Below are 22,264 nucleotides of genomic sequence, written 5' to 3'. Positions count from 1 at the left end.
TTGTAATTCCGTTTAAGATTTTTTTTATTCAATTATCGATATATTTTATCTTGTTTTCTCAGCATTGTGATTTAAAGTTTTCCACCCCTTTTTTCCCACTGCCTCCAAAAATAAAATTGAATATAAAAACAAAATCAGGTCGTTTGACTTGAATATGCTCGCAGTTGCTGTAACAACTACTTGGCTTGATGGAAAAAAAAATTAAATAAAAATAAAATGCGGAACTACTAAAGCTTTTGGCGTTTTAAGTGGGTGCAAACAGAATGAAAATAAGAAATAAACACGCACATACAAACACAGACAGACAGACAAACACGTACAAATTGTAACTCATACACACACAATTTTATTCAATGAATATTTTTCGTTTGCAGTTTTGTTTTTTTTTTCTCTTAGCTGAAGGGGTCTTTTATGCAAGAGTTGTGTGATTTGATTTTGTTTATTTCTTTTTTTTTAGAGGATTTTAGTGAAGGAAAATCTCATGCAAGTAGTTTAACAGATGTTTAAGGCGAATTGTTGTTGTAGTTTAAATAAATCTGGAAGATTTGATTTTCCATGGATCCTTAAAGTAGGCTATAGATTTTATGGTAATAAATGCAATACAATTGAAATACAAGAGAAAGTTTTGCAGTTCAGCAAATATTGAAGGATATATTAAACATTTTAATTTCCATAAAGCCTTAAAGTAGACTTTAGTTTTTGGAGTAGTTTAACCAAATAGTAGCCTACATTTAGGCCTGTGTTGCTGGCTTTATTTATAGTTAAAAAGCTATTTTTTGTCTGTTTTGCTCCTCCCTAAGAGATTTATTAAATGCAGATTTTCAGTTTTTTTTTCACTTACTTTTTGTGGTTGATGTATTTTTGGTTTATTCATACATATATTTTCATTTGGATTATCAGCGATTCCAATTTCATAAACCACTTTTTGTTGCTGCTGTCTTTTTTCGCCAAAATTTTTTATGCAGTTTAAGGCTAAATGCTATTTGGTTTTTTCAACTATTTGCCATTCAAATAAAAACAAAATTCATAAATAGTTAATTACTTAGAAAGGCGTAAAAGGCCGCTTAATGTTTAGATGGTTTACCAAGAAAAGTTTAATAGTTAAAAATATCAAATAATTTACTACATTTTAGAAAATTAATGAAAAATGCTGCATTTCTACTACTATTTTTAAAATTGTTAAAATTTATATTTTCAAAATCAATTAAACTTCTTTAATATTTTATAACAAAATTTTTCAATTTTTTAATACCTTTTGTAAAAGAGTACTAAATAATTTACTACTTTTTTAGAAAATGTATAAAAGAAATATTATTTTCTTACAGTAAAAATTTTTAGCCATCACATTCCATAACAAAAACTATTAAAATTAATACTTTTTTAAAAAAGTAGTAAATCTACTACTATTTCAAAATCAAAAAATTTTCATGTTTTTGAAATCACTATTTTATATTAAATAAATTTCATTAGAAATTTTCCAACATTTACTACATTTTTCAAAAAAGTAGTATCTCATTTACTACTTTTTACAAAATATTATACAAAAAATATTATTTTATTATAATTTAAATATTGTTCAAAAATATTATGAACAAAAAATTAATGAATTCCATACTTTTTTAAAAAAGTAGTATTTCTACTACTATTTTAAAATTGAAAACTAATGATCTTTTTGAAATACATTTTTCACATTAAATATATTCTATAACTAATTTTTTTAAAATTTTAACTTTTTGTAAAAAAGTAGTAGCTAATTTAAAACTTTTGCAAATTTTTTGTAAAAAAAATAGATTTTCTTTAGGCATAAATTTTTTTAAACCTATTCTGTATAAAAAAGTAGTTAATTCCATACTTTTTTAAAAAAGTAGTATTTCTACTACTATTTTAAAAATGAAAAATAATAATCTTTTTGAAATATATTTTCCACATTGAATATATTCTATAACAAATTTTTTTAAAATTTTAACTTTTTGTAAAAAAGTAGTAGCAAATTTAAAATTTTTGTAAAAAAATTAGATTTTTTTAAGGGATAAATTTTATTTAAACATATTCTGTATAAAAAAGTAGTTAATTCCATAATTTTTTAAAAAAGTAGTATTTCTACTACTATTTTAAAATTGAAAAATAATAATCTTTTTGAAATATATTTTCCACATTGAATATATTCTATAACAAATTTTTTTAAAATTTTAACTTTTTGTAAAAAAGTAGTAGCTAATTTAAAATTTTTGTAAAAAAATTAGATTTTCTTAAGGCATAAATTTTATTTAAACATATTCTGTATAAAAAAGTAGTTAATTCCATACTTTTTTAAAAAAGTAGTATTTCTACTACTATTTTGAAAATGAAAAATAAAGATGTTTTTGAAATTTTTATGGCATATTAAATAAATGTCTTTAGATTTTTTATAAAATTTACTACTTTTCGTAAAAAAGTAGTAGCTAATTTGCTTATTTTTAGAAATTTTTTGTTAAAAAAATTAATTTCTTAAAGCTTGAATTTTACTTAGACATATTTAAAAAAAAAGTAATGAATTCCATACTATATTAAAAAAGTAGTATTTCTACTACTATTTTAAAATTATAAAATTTTTATATTTTTGAAATTATTTTAAAATTTTTTTTAAAATTTACTACTTTTTGCAAAAAAGTATTAAATTTTTTACTACTTTTTGGAATATTTATTTTAAAAATATTATATCTTTTCAAAGCAAATGTTGAGAACAATTATTTAAATTTTTTAATTTAGTTTATTTAAAATTTAAAGCATTTTTAAAAAGTAGTTTTTACTACTATTTTTAAAATTTCCAAAAATTGCATTAGTGCTGTATTTGTAAATACTAATTTAAAATTCGTTTCAATTACTTTTAGCTCCTACCTTTCTGGACTTTCCTCCCAACTACCCACCAACAACAGCAACAAAAACGTATAAAAGCCAACTCGCATTTTAATTTGTCCAAATGTTACAAACAACATGACAATGGCATTTTCAGCAGACACTCTCAATGGAATTAGTGACAATTCAACAGCATCAGCAGCAGTTGAAATACAAATGAACAACAATGATTTAAATCTGGACAAAATTTTACGTGAAACAGCATCAGCAACAGTGAAATTTCTTCTCAAAAGAAACGCCAATACGGACATCAATAAAAATATCGATAATAGCCATGATGACGCTATAGTCCATGATGATGTTGACTATGCAGTTAATGGGAATGATGTTGTGTCTAAAACTGAATACACAGCAATGGCGGACAATAATTTATCGGCCACAATTACATCGATACGTTCCAATGTTACCAAAGTCTTGTACATGTATTTTCAAAATAAAACTACTGACACTGATGATATGCCAACTAATGAAGCAAATACGTATGATACCGATACAAATTTGACACAATTGCCAGCAAACGAAAGTCCTTTAGCTACGGCCATGTCAACTTTGTCTAGAATAGCAACTACAATGACCTCTGAAATTTTACATAATTCCACCTACAATAACAATAGTAATCTAGCCCACATAGCAGCTGCAGCAACAACAACATCAACAACAGCAGCAACACCAATAGACAACAATAATTTAGATGAACATAACAGCAACGTGATAGTAACAACAATGACCCACTTAAATGAGTTTCTAAATGCGACAACTACAACGCCCACTAACACCACAACAACAGCAGCAGCAGAAATAGCAACAATAACAACAAATGCAACAATAGCACCTAGTATAACATATCCTAGTATAGCAATTAATAGTTACGAAAATTGTTCAGCTCTATTTGCCAACTATACACAACCGCAACCAGGTAAGTTCTGAAACAAAATTCCATAAAGGCACAGATTATAAAACAAAAATAGGCAAGCAACATCATCTTTATGAAAAAAAAATGGCTAAAACTTAAAATTTTCTAAAAAGTAGTTTTTTACTACTATTTTTAAAAAGAAGTAGTAGACCATTTACTACTAATTTTAAAAAAAATTGAGAAAAAATTTAAAATTCTTAAAGCTTATTTCCTGAACTTTAAGATTATGCGCTAAAAATACTTAAATTTAATACTTTTTAAAAAAGTAGTAAATCTACTACTATTTTCAAAATTGATAAAACAAATATTTCTAAAATGCATTTAAAAGTACTTTTAGAGAGAAATGCAATGGTTATAAAAAAATATTTTTTTTAGTACTTTTTGATAAAAAGTAGTAGAAAATTTACTACTAATTGCGAAATTGCAAAAAAAAATTATAAATTATTTAAGCTAATTTTCTTAACTTTAAGATTATGCGCTAAAAATGCATAAATTAATTACTTTTTAAAAAAGTAGTAAATCTACTACTATTTTCAAAATTGATAAAACAGATATTTTTAAAATGCATTTGAAAGTATTTTTTGAGAGAAATGCAATGGTTATAAAAAAATATTTTTTTTAGTACTTTTTGATAAAAAGTAGTAGAAAATTTACTACTAATTGCGAAATTGCCAAAAAATATTTATAAATTATTTAAGCTAATTTTCTTAACTTTAAGATTATGCGCTAAAAATGCTTAAATTAAATACTTTTTAAAAAAGTAGTATTTCTACTACTATTTTTAAAATTGATAAAACAGATATTTTTAAAATGCATTTGAAAGTATTTTTTAAGAGGAATACAAAGGTTACAAAAGAAATATTATTTTAGTACTTTTTGTTAAAAAGTAGTAGAAAATTTACTACTAATTGGAAAATTGCCAAGAAAAATTTATAAATTATTAAAGCTTATTTCCTGAATATTAAGATTATGAACTAAAAATGCTTAAATTTAATACTTTTTAAAAAAGTAGTAAATCTACTACTATTTTCAAAATTCATAAAACAGATATTTTTAAAATGCATTTGAAAGTATTTTTTGAGAGAAATACAATGGTTACAAAAAAATATTTTTTTTATTACTTTTTGTTAAAAAGTAGTAGAAAATTTACTACTAATTGGGAAATTGCCAAGAAAAATTTTTAAATTATTTATGTTAATTTTCTTAACTTTAAGATTATGCGCTAAAAATGCTTAAATTTAATAGTTTTTTAAAAAGTAGTATTTCTACTACTATTTTTAAAATTGATAAAACTGATATTTTTAAAATGCATTTGAAAGTATTTTTTAAGAGGAATCCAATGCTTGCAAAAAAATATTTTTTTAGTACTTTTTGATAAAAAGTAGTAGAAAATTTACTACTAATTGCGAAATTGCCAAGAAAAATTTATAAATTCTTTAAGCTAATTTCAAGAAAATTAAAATTCTTTGGTAAAAATTTCAAAATATTATACTTTTTAAAAAAGTAGTAAATCTACTACTATTTTCAAAATTGATAAAACAAATATTTTTAAAATGAATTTAAAAGTATTTTTTGAGAGGAATCCAATGCATACAAAAGAAATATTTTTTTAGTACTTTTTGTTAAAAAGTAGTAGAAAATTTACTACTAATTGGGAAATTGCCAAGAAAAATTTATAAATTATTTAAGTTAATTTTCTTAACTTTAAGATTATGCGCTAAAAATGCTTAAATTTAATACTTTTTAAAAAAGTAGTATTTCTACTACTATTTTTAAAATTGATAAAACTGATATTTTTAAATGGCATTTGAAAGTATTTTTTGAGAGGAATCCAATGCTTACAAAAGAAATATTTTTTTTATTAATTTTTGTTAAAAAGTAGTAGAAAATTTAATACTAATTGCTAAATTGCCAAGAAAAATTTATAAATTATTTAAGCTAATTTTCTTAACTTTAAGATTATGCGCTAAAAATGCTTAAATTTAATACTTTTTAAAAAAGTAGTAAATCTACTACTATTTTTAAAATTGATAAAACTGATATTTTTAAAATGTATTTGAAAGTACTTTTTGAGAGAAATACAATGGTTACAAAAAAATATTATTTTTAGTACTTTTTGATAAAAAGTAGTAGAAAATTTACTACTAATTGCGAAATTGCCAAGAAAAATTTATAAATTATTAGAGCTAATTTTAAGAAAATTAAGATTCTTTGCTAAAAAATTCAAAATATTATACTTTTTAAAAAAGTAGTATTTCTACTACTATTTTTAAAATTGTTAAAACGTATATTTTTAAAATGCATTTAAAAGTATTTCTTTAATGAAATATTATAACTAGAAAATATATATTTTTTTAGTACTTTTTTTTAAAAAAAGTAGTAGACAATTCACTACTAATTGGACAACATAAATTTCAAAAGTATATTTTTAATATATTTCATGACAAATTTCACAAAATCTACTACTTTTTTTTAAAAAATTAGTAGCTAATTTTACTACTTTTTGCAAATATTTTTCATTAACAATTATATTCCAGTTAAAAAAGTCAAATTTTAAAGTTTCTTAAAAAAGTAGTATTTCTACTACTATTTTAAAATTTGTTAAAAATTATATTTTTCATATCGCATGAGCTTACTTATTATATTCTAATATAAATAAAATATTTTCTACTACTTTTTTAAAAAAAGTACTATATAATTTAGTACTATTTAACAAAATTTTTATAAAAAAATTATATAAATTTAATGTTTATTTTCTTAACAATTATAATCCATACAAAAAAGCAGTGAATTAATACTTTTTAAAAAAGTAGTATTTCTACTACTATTTTTTAAAGTGAAAAATTTATATGTTTTTACAATTATTCAGGTTTATGCTATATATTCTGACAAGTTTTAACAATTTTTTTATTTTTTTTTTGCTAATAATTTAAATGTAAGAAATTTTCCATATTTTATCCTTAGCCACACCTCTTCCTTTTCCTATTACCCTCTAACTGGTTATGCTAAAACCTTAAGGAAATATTAAAAAACTTTTGTAATAAAAATTTGTGTTAATTATTGTGCTAGTTTAATGAGACTAGAAATTTAAACTGAGCGCAATTAAAGCTCCCTCCTGATGCTGATTTTGATTCAACAACCTTTCCTTTTTATGTTTTTTAATAACACTTACACGCCAAACTGCACATTCAATTAGTATAGAAAAGTAGGAAAAATAAAACATTTAACATCAATTTTATAACCGTTGAACAGTGGTGGGAAGGAAGCTCAAATTCAAACCCATAATGTCAGCTGTCAAAAGGTGCTTGTACCGGGTTAAATGCAAGCAAAATTAAACCATGAAGTGAACAACAAAAAAGAAAACTTAGCAGAACTGAAGAAGTTCAGTCAACCAGACACCACAACATGTGTTGGCAATTAAGGCCATCAAAGACGTATGATTAATGTGTGAAAGAAAACCTCTCAGAGAGACAGTAATTTAAATTTTAAATGATTTTTAAATGATTTCATTAGAATAAAATGTGTTCGTGACAACTTTTCCTTTAGCTATTTTTACGAAATAAAATATTAGCGACATTTTTGTTTGAACTTAAATGTTTTTCACTGGAAGAGGAAATGTCATCTTTAACAGGGTTTAAATTGAAGAAAATTAAACAATTTTTAAATACTTTACTTTATTAATTTTATACATTTTTCAACAAAATTAAATTTATTTGTTTGTTTACATGATGTGAACCATTGGAATATATAATGAATATTCTTTTTTATGCGTTTAATTCATCTAAAACTTATAAATTTGTTTCAGGTTTCCATTATTTTTAATTGTTTACATCATGTCAACAATGTAAACAATTGAAATTTTGCAGTAAATTATTTTGAAAATGTAATAAAACAAATATTCGTTTAAATTTATGAATTTTTTCAATTGTTTACATCAGGTAAACAATGTAAATAACTAGAATACCGGTCTAATTTGCCATATTATGTTTAAAAATTATCAAAAATGTGATTCAATTGCCAGATTTTCAATTGTTTACATAATGTCAACAATGTAAAGAATTAATTTTCTTTGTTTTCAAGCCTCATTTACATACAAAACTTATAAATTTGTTTCAGGTTTTCAATATTTTTAATTGTTTACATCATGTCAACAATGTAAACAATTGAAATTTTGCTGTAAATTGTTTTGAAAATGTAATAAAACAAATATTTGTTAAAATTTATGAATTTTTTCAATTGTTTACATCATGTAAACAATGTAAATAATTAGAGTTTTTGTTTAATTTTCTATTTTGCCTTTAAGAATTATCAAAATTGTGGTTTTATTAAAAGATATTCAATTGTTTACATGATGTCAACAATGTAAAGAATTAATTTTCTTTGTTTTTAAGCCTCATTTACATACAATACTTATAAATTCAGTTTTGATTTCCATTATTTTTAATTGTTTACATCATGTCAACAATGTAAACAATTGAAATTTTGATTTAAATTATTTTAAAAATGTAATAAAAAAAAATTTGTTAAAATTTAAGAATTTTTTCAATTGTTTACATCATGTAAACAATGTAAATAATTAGAGTTTTTGTTTAATTTTCTATTTTGCCTTTAAAAATTATCAAAAATGTAATTCAATTGCCAGATTTTCAATTGTTTACATAGTGTCAACAATGTAAAGAATTAATTTTCTTTGTTTTTAAGCCTCATTTACATACAAAACTTATAAATTTGTTTCAGGTTTCCATTATTTTTAATTGTTTACATCATGTCAACAATGTAAACAATTGAAATTTTGCTATAAATTGTTTTGAAAATGTAATAAAACAAATATTTGTTAAAATTTATGAATTTTTTCAATTGTTGACATCAGGTAAACAATGTAAATAATTAGAGTTTTTGTTTAATTTTCTAGTTTGCCTTTAAAAATTATCAAAATTGTGGTTTTATTACAAGATTTTCAATTGTTTACATGATGTCAACAATGTAAAGAATTAATTTTCTTTGTTTTCAAGCCTCATTTACCTATAAAAAAAATTTGCTTTTGATTTCCATTATTTTTAATTATTTACATCATGTCAATAATGTAAAACATTGAAATTTTTGTGTAAATTGTTTTGAAAATGTAATAAAACAAATATTTGTTTAAATTTAATAATTTTTCAATTGTTTACATCAGGTAAACAATGTAAATAATTAGAGTTTTTGTTTAATTTGCCATTTTGCGTTTAAAAATGATCAAAAATGTGATTCAATTGCCAAATTTTCAATTGTTTACATAGTGTCAACAATGTAAAGAATTAATTTTCTTTGTTTTTAAGCCTCATTTACATATAAAACTTATAAATTTGTTTCAGGTTTCCATTATTTTTAATTGTTTACATCATGTCAACAATGTAAACAATTGAAATTTTGTAGAAAATTCTTTTGAAAATGTAATAAAACAAATATTTGTTTAAATTTATGAATTTTTTCAATTGTTTACATCATGTAAACAATGTAAATAATTAGAGTTTTTGTTTAATTTTCTATTTTGCATTTAAAAATTATCAAAATTGTGGTTTTATTACAAGATTTTCAATTGTTTACATGATGTCAACAATGTAAAGAATTAATTTTCTTTGTTTTTAAGCCTCATTTACATACAAAACTTATAAATTTGTTTCAGGTTTCCATTATTTTTAATTGTTTACATCATGTCAACAATGTAAACAATTGAAATTTTGCTGTAAATTGTTTTGAAAATGTAAAAAAAATTTTTTTTTTTTAAATTTAAGAATTTTTTCAATTGTTTACATCATGTAAGCAATGTAAATAATTAGAGTTTTTGTTTAATTTTCTATTTTGCCTTTAAAAATTATCAAAATTGTGGTTTTATTAAAAGATTTTCAATTGTTTACATGATGTCAACAATGTAAAGAATTAATTTTCTTTGTTTTTAAGCCACATTTACATACAAAACTTATAAATTTGTTTCAGGTTTCCATTATTTTTAATTGTTTACATAATGTCAACAATGTAAACAATTGAAATTTTGCTGGAAATTGTTTTGAAAATGTAATAAAACGAATATTTATTTGAACTTAAGCATTTTTTCAATTGTTTACATCAGGTAAACAATGTAAATAACTAGAGTTCCGGTCTAATTTGCCATATTATGTTTAATAATTATCAAAATTGTGATTCAATTGCCAAATTTTCAATTGTTTACATAGTGTAAACAATGTAAAGAATTGATTTTCTTTGTTTTTAAGCCTCATTTACATACAAAACTTATACATTTGTTTCAGGTTTCCATTATTTTTGATTGTTTACATCATGTCAATAATGTAAACAATTGAAATTTTGCTGTAAATTGTTTTGAAAATGTAATAAAATAAATATTTATGTAAACTTATGAATTTTTTCAATTGTTTACATCATGTAAACAATGTAAATAATTAGAGTTTATATTTTATTTTCCATTTCGCCTTTAAAAATTATCAAAATTGTGGTTTTATTAAAAGATTTTCAATTGTTTACATAGTGTCAACAATGTAAAGAATTAATTTACTTTGTTTTTAAGCCTCATTTACATACAAAACTTATAAATTCAGTTTTTATTTCCATTATTTTTAATTGTTTACATCATGTCAACAATGTAAACAATTGAAATTTTGCTGTAAATTGTTTTGAAAATGTAATAAAACAAATATTTGTTTAAATTTATGAATTTTTTCAATTGTTTACATCAGGTAAACAATGTAAATAACTAGAGTTCTGGTGTAATTTGCCATATTATGTTTAAAAATTATCAAAACTGTGGTTCAATTGCCAAATTTTCAATTGTTTACATCATGTCAACAATGTAAACAATTGAAATTTTGTAGTAAATTGCCTTTAAAATGTTTTAAATTTATTTTTTTATATTATTTACCTAAAGTAATCAAGTTAAATATTAAAAACCGTTTTAAAAATAGATTTTTGTAGAAAATTTTCTTTCATTACTTTGATTGATTTAAAATCTCTGCTTTGCTTTTAAAATATTGAGCCTTTTAAACATGTTTAACAGCAGTTGCGGGTGGTGGTAGAAGCACTTTAAAAGGAAAATTGTTGCTTTATGGTTTTTATTTTATTGTTTACATTTGATCATTGACCCAAATATTTTTACCCTGGGTTTGAATGATTGAAACATGAATGTAAATGGAAATTCCACTTAAAGATATTAAAGATTAATAAAAAGAACAGCATTGTGAATTTCTTTAATTGTAAAGAAAAGTTCTTAGTTGGGGAGAGGGGATTGTTTTAATCAAGTAATTTAATCTTTACATCTTTGGTCATTATAAAAATTGTTTATTTACGTTTCACATTTCTCAAAATTTATTTCGAAATCATTAAATATATTTAATCTTATTTTATTGCTAAACCGAACCTACTTTAGTTCTTAAAATTTTAGCTTAATTGTCCTTGAATAATTTTTATTATCTTCTCCTTTTTTATTATGTGAACAACAACTGAACTGACCAGGTTTATTTTGCAACTGGGTGTGGGATAGATATCTGTGTTGGCCTCCTACTCCGGCTGGTGTATTGGCGCGTATGAATTGTCCTTCAGGTTTCCATGGTGTCGATGCAAAAAGTAAGTATTTTATTATGAGCTAAAACTAGTTATTTTAAAAATCTACAAACAAAATTTCTTTACTTCTGCCTTTTTAGAATTTGCCCATCGTCAATGTGAACTAAATGGCCATTGGGGTAGTAAACCGAATGAAACGCTTAATCCCATTGGCTGGACTGATTATAATCCCTGTTGGAAACAGGAAGTTAAAACCTTAATGGATAAGGTTTCAAATCTAGAGGTTAGTCTTACTAATCATTTTAAACCCTTTTGCATTTATATACATAATATCATTTAATTATTTTATTTCTTAGCTGGTTCTTGAAATAGCAAGACGTACACGTACCTTGGAAATCGTTGGCCTTATATTGTCTCTGGTGGCTTTAATTATCTCATTAATTATATTTTGTAATTTTCGTTCGTTACGCAATAATCGCACTAAAATACATAAGAATCTATTTATGGCCATGGTGCTGCAAGTTGTGATACGTTTGACATTGTATTTGGATCAGGCATATCGACGTGATAGCCAGGAGACCACCAGCAACAATAGTTTGTCGGGCATAGAGAATACGGTGAGTAAAATGGAATGGAAAATTAAAATCAACAAACAAATAAGAATGCTCGACTTAATAATACCCTATAAAGTATATCATTTGACCCAAATAAGCTGTACGAGACGAAGGTTTTGGACGGTTGTCTGATTCTTGTTTCGAGTCTTGTCTCTAGTCTTCTCTATAGTCTCGTCTATAATCTCATCTCTAGTCTCGTCTCAAGTCTCGTCTCTAGATCCATCTCTAGTTTCATCTCTAGTCTTGTCTATAATTTTATCTCCAGTCAAGTCTCTAGTATCGCTTCTCGTCTTGTCTATACTCTCGTCTAGAATATCATCTCTAGTCTCGTCTCTAGTTTCGTCTCTGATCTCTTTTCTAGTCTCATCTCTAGTATCGTCTTTACTATACTGTCGTCTATAATATAATCTCTAGCCTCGTCTTTAGTCTCGTCTCTAGTCTCGTCACTAGTTCCGTCTCTACTCTCGCGTCTAGTCTCGTCTCTAGTATCGTCTCTCGTCTTCCCTATACTCTAGTCTATAATATCATCTTTACTCTCGTTTCTAGTCTCGTCTATAATATCATCTCTCGTCTCGTCTCTAGTCTAGTCTCTAGTCTAGTCTCTAGTCTAGTCTCTAGTCTAGTCTCTAGTCTAGTCTCTAGTCTAGTCTCTAGTCTAGTCTCTAGTCTAGTCTCTAGTCTAGTCTCTAGTCTAGTCTCTAGTCTAGTCTCTAGTCTAGTCTCTAGTCTAGTCTCTAGTCTAGTCTCTAGTCTAGTCTCTAGTCTAGTCTCTAGTCTAGTCTCTAGTCTAGTCTCTAGTCTAGTCTCTAGTCTAGTCTCTAGTCTAGTCTCTAGTCTAGTCTCTAGTCTAGTCTCTAGTCTAGTCTCTAGTCTAGTCTCTAGTCTAGTCTCTAGTCTAGTCTCTAGTCTAGTCTCTAGTCTAGTCTCTAGTCTAGTCTCTAGTCTAGTCTCTAGTCTAGTCTCTAGTCTAGTCTCTAGTCTAGTCTCTAGTCTAGTCTCTAGTCTAGTCTCTAGTCTAGTCTCTAGTCTAGTCTCTAGTCTAGTCTCTAGTCTAGTCTCTAGTCTAGTCTCTAGTCTAGTCTCTAGTCTAGTCTCTAGTCTAGTCTCTAGTCTAGCCTCTAGTCTAGTCTCTAGTCTAGTCTCTAGTCTCTAGTCTAGTCTCTAGTCTAGTCTCTAGTCTAGTCTCTAGTCTAGTCTCTAGTCTAGTCTCTAGTCTAGTCTCTAGTCTAGTCTCTAGTCTAGTCTATAGTCTAGTCTCTAGTCTAGTCTCTAGTCTAGTCTCTAGTCTAGTCTCTAGTCTAGTCTCTAGTCTAGTCTCTAGTCTAGTCTCTAGTCTAGTCTCTAGTCTAGTCTATAGTCTAGTCTCTAGTCTAGTCTATAGTCTAGTCTCTAGTCTAGTCTCTAGTCTAGTCTATAGTCTAGTCTCTAGTCTAGTCTCTAGTCTAGTCTCCAGACTAGTCTCTAGTCTAGTATCTAGTCTAGTCTCTATTCTAGTCTCTAGTCTAGTCTCTAGTCTAATCTGTAGTCTAGTATCTAGTCTAGTATCTAGTCTAGTCTAGTATCTAGTCTAGTCTATAGTCTAGTCTCTAGTCTAGTCTCTAGTCTAGTATCTAGTCTAGTCTAGTCTCTAGTCTAGTCTCTAGTCTCTAGTCTAGTCTAGTCTCTAATCTAGTCTCTAGAGTAGTATCTAGACTAGTATCTAGACTAGTCTCTAGGCTATTATCTAGTCTAGTCAATAGTCTAGTCTATAGTCTAGTCTCTAGTCTAGTCTCTAGTCTAGTCTCTAGTCTCTAGTCTAGTCTAGTCTCTAATCTAGTCTCTAGAGTAGTATCTAGACTAGTATCTAGACTTGTCTCTAGGCTATTATCTAGTCTAGTCAATAGTCTAGTCTCTAGTCCAGTATCTAGTCTAGTCTCTAGTCTAGTCTCTAGTTTAGTCTCGTCTATAATATCATTTTTAGTCTCGTCTCTAGTCTTGTCTCTAGTCTCGTCTCTATTCTCGTCCCTAGTCTCGTCCCTAGTCTCGTCTCTAGTATCGTCTCAAGTCTCGTCTCTAGTTTCGTCTCTATTCTCGTCTCTAGTCTCGTCTATAGTCTCGTCTCTAGTCTCGTCTCTAGTCTCGTCTCTAGTTTCGTCTCTAGTCTCGTCTACAATCTCATCTATAGTCTTGTCTCTACTCTCCTTTCAAGTCTCGTCTCTAGTCTCGTCTCCAGTCTCACATCTTAAGTTTACTTGAGCAAGTCTTGAGTTTATAGAAGATAGAGAGGGAAAAAAGAGGAAAATCTTTTCAATCTCCTCTCTTCTCACTTCTATAAACTACAGACTTGCTCAAGTAAACTTGATGTGTGTAAACCAGTATTTGCTAATACAGGCGCGGATCCAGAGGGGGTGAAATAGGAAATTTCCCCCCAAAACCGAAAAGTTTTCATATAAAAAAAGGAATAAAAAGAAAAATGTAGAACAAATTTTAATTCCCCCACCCCAAATGGATGACCTCGATTCTAAAAATATTAAAATTTTTAAACTTTAAATGTAAAATTGATACTGAAATTTTATCCTTTCATTTACTTACATATGTTTCTTATATTTTTAACATTTTGATATTTTAATCCTTTTTAACTTTCCATTCCAATTAGCCGTATTGGTGTGAGGCCTCTTATGTTCTGCTGGAATATGCCAAAACTGCCATGTTTATGTGGATGTTTATTGAGGGCTGGTACCTGCACAATATGGTAACGGTTACTGTGTTTCAAGGCCGTTTTCCCTATAAACTATTCTTTATGGTGGGCTGGGGTATGCCAGTACTAATGACAGCAATTTGGGCCACCTGTACGGCCATCTATTATGCGGCCAGTACACATGACTGCTGGTGGAATTACAATTTGACGCCGTACTATTGGATTTTAGAAGGACCACGTATAATTGTGATAACGGTAAGATGGGTAAATTTGTATTTGTTTAAATTATTGTTAATTTGAATTGGGTTCTTTATTTTTTTAGATAAACTTTGGTTTTCTGTTGAATATAATCAGAGTGTTGGTGGTGAAGTTGCGTGAAAGTCAGGCGAGTGATATTGAGCAGACGCGTAAGGCGGTGAGAGCGGCCATTGTTTTGTTGCCTTTGTTGGGCACCATAAATGTCTTGTATTTAATACCAGCTTTAGAGACACCCTGGAAATTTGCCTTGTGGTCGTATGTGACACATTTCCTAACTACATTTCAGGGGTTTTTTATAGCTTTACTTTATTGTTTCCTAAATGGGGAGGTGAGTTGGAGAAACTGGGAAAAATATTAAAGATTTTTATTATAAAATCTAATATTTTGAATTTCCTTTAAGGTACGGGCCGTTTTACTTAAAAGTCTGGCAGTTTTTATGTCATTGCGTGGCCATCCTGAATGGGTTCCTAAAAGAGCTTCTATGTATTCGGCAGCTTATAATACCGCTCCTGATACCGAAAATCATGCACCGGATAATAAAAGGTAGGAAATCACTCTATAAAGTTAACAATTTAGAATCCATTTTGAATATTCTTTTAGAAACGAATCACCCTCTTCAAGGCGTCTCAATGGCCGCAAGGCCAGCTGTTCAACTGTGATTCATCAAACGGCCAACAAGAGTAATCCTAAGATACAAATCAGTCCCAGGCTCTCGCACAGTAATGCCAGCAGTCTGTCAGCTGGATTAAATCATCATAATCATCGTTTGTCCAGCCTACAAAGTAACAATAATAATGCTGTGGGTAGTCTAACAAATCTGCACACAATTGGCCGCCAGCCCACTCAACAGCAACATCATCGCTATGCTCGTCGTCACAATTGGATGTTGTCTATGTGTTTCCGGGGCCAAAAGGTACTAAGGGTACCGCCAGCATCATCTGAACCTCCCGAGTCAGTTGTATTTGAGTTGTCAGAGCAGTAGTTAATTAGATTGCGCTTACTTTTGTTAGTTATTTTTTATTTCTCTATTTCTTATCTATAACTCTCTCTCTTTTTTCTCTCTCTAATTCTCTAAACTGCTTTAAATACTCTTCATTGTTTTTTACACAACTTTTTATATACTTTTTTTAGTTTTGGTTTTTTAACTAGAGACGTTTTAATTTAGAATTTAGAAATAGCACTTTGTTATAATTTTCACTCATTTGCTGTAATGTATTTTTCTTACAGAAGTTGGCTACACCTAGCTTTATATATACCACAATCCCAACTCTTTGGATCCTGCGAAATATTGAAATTTTAGCAATCTTTTTAAAAGATCTTAACTTTTTTTTATGTTTTTATATAACAAACTTGCCAACTATATTAATTTCAATTATTCTGCAGTTGGCAACTCTCATTCATTATAAATATCTCAAATTTAACGCTTTGGACCCCAAGAAATATTGAAATATTAGCAATTATTAAAACATCTTATACCTGATAAATTTGTCTCATGATAAACTTAAAAATGGTTATCAAGATAAAGAATTATCAGCTATAGTCTTCATTTCTTAGTGTTATACAAAATTGTAGTGCTTTTAGTTTAGACAACATTGTCTTGACAACAAACTTCATTAATTATTATGATAAATATTTGTCACGAAAAAATCAAATATCTCCATAAAATATTAAATTTTTTTAAAAAACGCATTGCCAACTCTTCATGAATTTTCTAAATTTCATTTAAATTGCTCATTTAATGTTATTTTATTTAAATGTCGAGCTTTCACTACCAAAAAAAGCCAAAATTTCCATAAAATATTTAAATTTACGAAAAAATCGCATTGCCAACTCTGCATAGATTTACCAAGTTTCCATTAAATATCTTATTTAAAGTTAGTTTTTTAAATGCCTTGACAAAAAAACAAAATAACCTAAGAAAAAGTCTCATATTTCCCAAAAATATTTAAATTTTTAAAAATATCGCATTGCCAACTCATCATAAATTTACTAAATTTGATTTAAATTTAGTTTTTTAAAAGCCTAGCCAAAAAACCTAAGAAAAAATCTAATGTTTCCATAAAAAAAATTAAATTTTTAAAAATATCGCATTGCCAACTGTACATAAATTTACTGAAACTGAATTAAATTGCTCATTTAATGTTAATTTATTTAAATATCGAGCTTTAGCTACCAAAAAATCAAGAAAAGAACTCACAATTCCATAAAATATTTGAATTTACAAAAAATCGCATTGCCAACTCATCATAAATTTACTAAATTTGATTTAAATTTAGTTTTTTAAAGGCCTAGCCAAAAAACCTAAGAAAAAATCTCATGTTTCAATAAAATATTTAAATTTTTAAAAATATCGCATTGCCAACTCTTCATAAATTTACTAAATTTCTTATTTTTAGTTAGTTTTTTAAACTCCTAGCCAAAAAAGCCTATTAAAAAATCTCGTTTCCATAAAAAAAATTAAATTTTTAAAAATATCGCATTGCCAACTGTACATAAATTTACTGAAACTGAATTAAATTGCTCATTTAATGTTAATTTATTGAAATATCGAGCTTTAGCTACCAAAAAATCAAGAAAATAACTCACAATTCCAGAAAATATTTAAATTTACAAAAAAATCGCCTTGCCAACTCTTCATAAATTTACTAAATTTCTATTGAATTTCTTATTTTCAGTTAGTTTTTTTAATTCCTAGCCAAAAAACCTAAGAAAAAGTCTAATATTTCCCTAAAATATTTAAGTTTTTGAAAATATCGCATTGCCAACTCTTCATAAATTTACTGAATCTGAATTAAATTGCTCATTTAATGTTATTTTATTTAAATGTCGATCTTTAAATACCAAAAAAGCAAGAAAATAACTCACAATTCCATATAATATTTGAATTTACAAAAAATTCGCATTGCCAACTCTTCATAAATTTACTAAATTTGATTTAAATTTAGTTTTTTAAAAACCTATCCAAAAAACCTAAGAAAAAATCTCATATTTCCGTAAAACATTTAAATTTTTAAAAATATCGCATTGCCAACTCTTCATAAATTTACTGAATCTGAATTAAATTGCTCATATAATGTTAATTTATTTAAATGTCGAGCTTTAGCTACCAAAAAATCAAGAAAATAACTCACAATTCCATAAAATATTTGAATTTACAAAAAATCGCATTGCCAACTATTCATTAATTTACTAAATTTCTATTGAATTACTTATTTTCAGTTAGTTTTTTAAATTCCTAGCCAAAAAACCTAAGAAAAATCTCTTATTTCCCTAAAATATTTAAATTTTTAAAAATATCGCATTGCCAACTCTACATAAATTTACTGAATCTGAATTAAATTGCTCATTTAATGATATTTATTTTATTTAGCTACCAAAAAAACAAGAAAATGTCGCACATTTCCAAAAAAACATTTGAATTTACAAAAAATCGCATTGCCAACTCTATATAAATTTGTGGAATTTACATTATCTTTCTTATTTTAAGTTAGATTTTTAAATGCTTAGCGAAATAACCAAAGAAAAAACCAATATTTCCATAAAATATTTAAATTTTAATTTTTGAAAATTTTTTTTTTAAAGATTTCGCTAAAAATCTTAAAATTTAATTTTTTGCGTTGCCAATTTTTTTTTATAAATTCAAGGTTGTCTATTGAAAATTTAACTGTATTTGTTTTAACCATTCATTATGGAAAAATATATATTTTTTCCATTTTTAAAAAATCGCGTTACCAACAAATTTTTAAATTTTGTTAAATTTTATTTCATAAATTTGTCTAGCTAATAAATAATAATTGGCTTTAACTTTATGAAAATTGTTCAGATCTTTTTTAAGAAAAATCACGGATTTTGTAAAAATAAAAAATAAACTGCGTTGCCAAATTGGGTGTAAGAAATTGGTTTTCTTATATTTTGCTTGGAAATAACTTTCAATATATCAAAATATATTGAAAATATTTATTTAGTATTTAAAAATATTTATTTATTCCATTTTCATTTATGTTGAGTTGCCAACTAGTATTAAAAACTAAATTTAATGTATACAATTTAAATTTTAGAAATTTTGTAAAATATTTAGATTTTGTTTGGAATAACAAATTCATTCGTTTAAAATCCTTATAATTTTGCCATCGAAACATCTACCTAGTAGGCTCTGGCATAGTTTTGATGATTTGTCCGAAAAATCCAGCCTGTTGTTTCGAAAATTTCAATGTCTTAGACTAAATTAGCTGCTTATATTTAACTAAAAACTAGTTTTTAATCTATAAATTTGCTTAGCATGTTTCTTTTTTAGCGAAATTCCATAATAATAAAATTTTTAAAAAATTTAATATTTTTTTTCGTCTCTTTTTTGTCTACTTTTTTATTCTTGTGTATTCTTTGTTTGTTTCATTCTCTTCTTTTGTGTGATTGCAGAACAAATGTGTGATGACAAATACTGAAAAGCCAACAAATGTATTTATGACAACTAAAATGGAAACATTCACTTAATTTTATATAAAAAATAGAAAAAAAATAAAAAAAAAATTAAAGAAAATTTTCTTAAACTGAAGGAATTTTGAAAATATAGTTTTATTTTCATTAAAAAAAAGGAATTAAATTATTGCAAAAATATAGGATAAAAACAGGGATTGTCTTTATAAATAAAAACGTTAACTAAAAAAAGGTAAATTTTAACATATTTATTAAAAACTAAATAACATAAACAGGAAGGAATAAATTGTTAATAAAAAAAATCAAAATTTTATTTACACTCACCTTAAAAATTATTCATATACACACAGAACAAAACAACTATTTACATACATACAAATAAATAACAAAATAATTTGTTAAACTAAAATTCCATTAAAAAAATAAACAAATATCAAAATAAAAAAACAAGAAAAAATCAAAACGAATTTAAAATTTTTTTAAACCAAAAAAGCTTAATTATTATAAAATATATTTTATGAATTTAGAAATATAAAAAAAAACAGACCAACAATTTTATAAATATGTAAAATAATTTGTTAAATAAAGGAAATGTGTACACATCAACAAAATTTCTAATTATCTTTATAAAGTTGGCAACTTTATTTAAAACATAAGTAAATAGTGTAGCCAACTAAATCAAAATTAAAAGAAAATTTGAAGAATATTTTAAAAATTTCTTAAAATCGAGTTGCCAACTTTCTAACAAAACTCAATATTTAATAATTTTAGCATAATTTTCCTCATATTTAATATTCATTACAAACAATTTTAAGATGTTTGCTTTAGATTTCTTAAATTTAATAAAAATCGAGTTGCCAACTTGTATATAACTGTATAGAAAACTCAATATTTAATACTGTTAACATAATTTTCATTAATTATTCACTAAAATGTTATGTTTTGTTACTTATTTGAAGTTTTTTCTTTAAATTTTCTAAAAATCGAGTTGCCAACTTTCTAACAAAACTCAATATTTAATAATTTTAGCATAATTTTCCTCATATTTAATATTCATTACAAACAATTTTAAGTTGTTTGCTTTAGATTTCTTAAATTTAATAAAAAATCGAGTTGCCAACTTGTATATAACTGTATAGAAAACTCAATATTTAATACTGTTAACATAATATTCATTAATTATTCACTAAAATGTTATGTTTTGTTACTTATTTGAAGTTTTTTTTTTAATTTTCTAAAAATCGAGTTGCCAACTTTCTAACAAAACTCAATATTTAATAATTTTAGCATAATTTTCCTCATACTTAATATTCATTACAAACAATTTTAAGTTGTTTGCTTTAGATTTCTTAAATTTAATAAAAATCGAGTTGCCAACTTGTATATTGCTTTATAGAAAACTCAATATTTAATACTGTTAACATCATTTTCGTTATCTTTATTAATTATTCACTAAAATGTTATGTCTTGTTACTTATTTGAAGTTTTTTTTAAATTTTCTAAAAATCGAGTTGCCAACTTAACAGGAAATTTATACTAAATTCTAAATTTAATACTTTTAATGTAATATCCAACATATTTATTTTATAAATTATACATAAACATCATGCCTTTACGTTTTATTCATAAAAGTCGAGTTGCCAACTAATTTAGAAATTGTTATTATACAAAAAATATATATATTTTTAACTTATTTCTTATTTATTTAAGAAAATTCATATGAAATCTAATCAAAAATTCAGAATTTTGTAAAATATTTAATTATCGCATTGCCAACTAACCCATAAAACTAAATAAAAATAAGTTTTTCTTATTTCTTTAGAGTTTTCCAGCTAGTTGTTGGTTAATAATGTAAGTTTAAGCCCTTTTCTAAAAAATCGAGTTGCCAATTATTTTTAAAAATTTAATTTATTTCACTGTATTATAGTATTTAACATTATTTATGACTTGTTTTATATTTATCAATTAAATTTTTATTACGTGTTACTAAATTTTAATGTTTTTTTCTAAAATTTATTTACTATCGCGTTGCCAATTAAACCATAAACTTGAATAAAATTGTTTTTATTATTTTTATATGGCTTTTTAGAAATTTGTTATTGAAAATTTTGAATTCAAGTTGTTTATAATACATTTATAAAAAATGGAGTTGCCAACTTTTAAATGAAATACTATTATTTAACATTGAAAGAACTGTTTTACATCATTTGTGGCTTGTTCTATATTAAATCTATTATACATTACTAAATGTTTGTGTTTTTACTAATTTTATTTTATTATCGCATTGCCAACTTACTCAGAAACATGAAGAAAATTAGATTTTTGTTATTTTTTATAGAGTTTTCCAGCTACTTATTATCTAAAAACTATAATTTCAAGCTATTTTTAACAACTTTCTAAAACTGGAGTTGCCAACTTATAATTCAAACACTATTATTTAATGTTTAAACAACTTTTTTGCAATTTTTTCACTTGTTTCTTATTTACTCATTAAATTTATATTGTATTCCAACTCGATTTCAATTATTTTCACATCATTAGTTTATATAGCATTGCCAACTAACTCATAAACCTGAATAAAATTAAATTTTTGTTACATTATTCGGGTTTACCAGCTATTTGTTATTAAAAAATTATAATTTGAAGCTGTTTTTAAAACTTTTCTAAAAAAATCGAGTTGCCAATTTATAAATAAAAACACTATTATTTAATATTTAATGAATATTTTGTGACCTATTCCATATTTAGCCACTGAAATTCTATTGTATATAACTAAATTTTAAAGTTTTTCCTAAAAATCATTAAGTATCACGTTACCAACTAACTCACAACCTGAATAAAATAATTGTGTTTTCTATTGTGAATAAAAACTTGCTCAAAATAAATTCTAATGATGATTTTCGGATTCAGCATGTGTCAAAA

At 25.4% G+C, this 22,264-nt stretch overlaps 1 protein-coding gene across 3 annotated transcripts in view; it reads left to right on the top strand.

Annotated features, from left to right (window-relative positions):
- Pdfr (Pigment-dispersing factor receptor) overlaps positions 1-19,627 on the top strand; it is an 87,739-nt gene extending 68,112 nt beyond the window's left edge. The window contains exons 3-11 of one of the 3 annotated variants that reach the window (XM_065509171.1): positions 2,871-3,811; positions 11,312-11,422; positions 11,500-11,642; positions 11,716-11,976; positions 14,609-14,905; positions 14,973-15,236; positions 15,309-15,451; positions 15,509-15,821; positions 19,325-19,627. In XM_065509171.1, coding sequence (XP_065365243.1) covers positions 2,974-3,811; positions 11,312-11,422; positions 11,500-11,642; positions 11,716-11,976; positions 14,609-14,905; positions 14,973-15,236; positions 15,309-15,451; positions 15,509-15,821; positions 19,325-19,399 — 2,445 coding nt within the window. In that variant the 5' untranslated portion in view covers positions 2,871-2,973 and the 3' untranslated portion in view covers positions 19,400-19,627. Of the gene's footprint in view, positions 1-2,870; positions 3,812-11,311; positions 11,423-11,499; positions 11,643-11,715; positions 11,977-14,608; positions 14,906-14,972; positions 15,237-15,308; positions 15,452-15,508; positions 15,914-19,324 lie in introns of all 3 variants that reach the window. The other 2 variants (XM_065509173.1, XM_065509172.1) reach the window with 2 other exon arrangements.
- Positions 19,628-22,264: the final 2,637 nt, after the last annotated feature.

The sequence above is a fragment of the Calliphora vicina genome, chromosome 4 (genome assembly GCF_958450345.1).
Source record: "Calliphora vicina chromosome 4, idCalVici1.1, whole genome shotgun sequence".
In the NCBI taxonomy this organism is placed as follows: Eukaryota; Metazoa; Arthropoda; class Insecta; order Diptera; family Calliphoridae; genus Calliphora; species Calliphora vicina.
The sequence above is the reverse complement of the archived record's forward strand: the minus strand, read 5'-3'. Positions and strand labels throughout refer to the sequence as shown.